General features: G+C 53.9%; 1 protein-coding gene across 1 annotated transcript; it reads left to right on the top strand.

The window, feature by feature from the left end:
- Positions 1 to 34: 34 nt before the first annotated feature.
- On the top strand, positions 35 to 358 carry Phum_PHUM408250 (uncharacterized protein; the record flags this gene model as incomplete). Its single annotated transcript, XM_002428852.1, has 1 exon — positions 35 to 358. One exon carries the CDS (start codon positions 35 to 37, stop codon positions 356 to 358), a length of 324 nt encoding a protein of 107 aa, XP_002428897.1.
- Positions 359 to 1,805: the final 1,447 nt, after the last annotated feature.

Here is a 1,805-nt window from a genome sequence, read left to right as displayed (position 1 = left end):
GTCTTTTACTCATTCTCTAATAAGAATTTTCAGAATGTACAGAAACGTCAAAGATGTGTTCATACCGGTATTTTGGACGGAAAATAGCGTTTCACTGAGCGACGAATACACGAACGGAGTTAAAATTATGTTGAAAATAGTCGAATTCGGTCCTTTCGTTTATTACGGACTTTTCATTTTGGGTTGTTTGATTATCCTCGGAGTCATACTGCTACACGTTTTCCATTATAAAATTCCAAGAGATGAAAAGAAAAGGTATGAAAAAATCATTATCGTTATTAGGTATTGCCAACTTATCGTGGCGACCAAGAAACGTCACGAACGTATGTCTCTTTTAAATCATATGAAATGTATATAAATAATTATCATTATCATCATTACCGACCGCTACGTAAGAAAACAAGTCGACGAATTGATGAACAATAGCGAACATGATACCTGAATTCGAAAAGAAAACAATAGGTAAAAAAAAATGTGACGTAGTTTCTTTTCAGCACGTGAGAGAGACAGGAGGAGAGAACGAGAGAGTGAACGGGAGAGTGAAAGAGAGAGAAAGAGAGAGTAAGAGTGTGAACGAGAGAGAGAGAGTGAGAGGGTGAACGAGAGAGTGAACGAGAGAGAGACAGGGGGAGAGAACGAGAGAGAGAGAGTGAGAGGGTGAGAGAACGGGAGAGTGCACGGGAGAGTGCAAGAGAGAGTGAGAGGGTGAGAGAACGGGAGAGAGTGAGAGTGTGAACGGGAGAGTGCAAGAGAGAGAGTGCACGTGTGAACGGGAGAGAGACAGGGAGAATGAACGAGAGAGTGCAAGAGAGAGAGAAAGAGAGAGTGAGAGGGTGAGAGAACGGGAGAGAGTGAGAGTGTGAACGGGAGAGTGCAAGAGAGAGAATGAACGAGAGAGTGCACGGGAGAGTGAAAGAGAGAGAGTGCACGGGAGAGTGACAGGGAGAATGAACGAGAGAGTGCAAGAGAGAGAATGAACGAGAGAGTGAGAGAGAGAGTGCACGGGAGAGTGAAAGAGAGAGTGAACGGGAGAGTGAGAGAGAGAGTGAAAGACAGGGGGAGAGAACGAGAGTGTGAACGGGAGAGTGAGAGAGAGAGTGCACGGGAGAGTGAGAGAGAGAGAGTGAAAGACAGGGGGAGAGAACGAGAGTGTGAACGGGAGAGTGTGAGAGAGAGAGAGACAGGGTGAGAGAACGAGAGAGTGAGTGAGAGTGAACGAGGTATCCCTCGGTGTCCCCCCAGTCTCGGTCTCCCTCCCGCTCGTGCTCTCTCTCCCTCGGTGTCCCCCCAGTCTCGGTGTCCCTCCCGCTCGCGCTCTCTCTCGCCCGGTGTTCCCCCCAGTCTCGCGCTCTCTCTCCCTCGGTGTCCCCCTCGCGCTCGCGGTCTCTCTCCCTCGGTGTCCCCCTCGCGCTCGCGGTCTCTCTCCCAGTCTCGGTCTCCCTCCCGCTCGCGGTCTCTCTCCCTCGGTGTCCCCCTCGCGCTCGCGGTCTCTCTCCCAGTCTCGGTCTCCCTCCCGCTCGCGGTCTCTCTCCCTCGGTGTCCCCCTCGCGCTCGCGGTCTCTCTCCCGGTCGCGGTCTCTCTCCCTCGGTGTCCCCCTCGCGCTCGCGGTCTCTCTCCCAGTCTCGGTCTCCCTCCCGCTCGCGGTCTCTCTCCCTCGGTGTCCCCCTCGCGCTCGCGGTCTCTCTCCCAGTCTCGGTCTCCCTCCCGCTCGCGGTCTCTCTCCCTCGGTGTCCCCCTCGCGCTCGCGGTCTCTCTCCCGGTCGCGGTCTCTCTCCCTCGGTGTCCCCCTCGCGCTCGCGGTCTC

The sequence above is a fragment of the Pediculus humanus genome, genomic scaffold, assembly GCF_000006295.1.
Source record: "Pediculus humanus corporis 1103172108098 genomic scaffold, whole genome shotgun sequence".
NCBI classification, from domain to species: Eukaryota; Metazoa; Arthropoda; class Insecta; order Psocodea; family Pediculidae; genus Pediculus; species Pediculus humanus.
The sequence above is the reverse complement of the archived record's forward strand: the minus strand, read 5'-3'. Positions and strand labels throughout refer to the sequence as shown.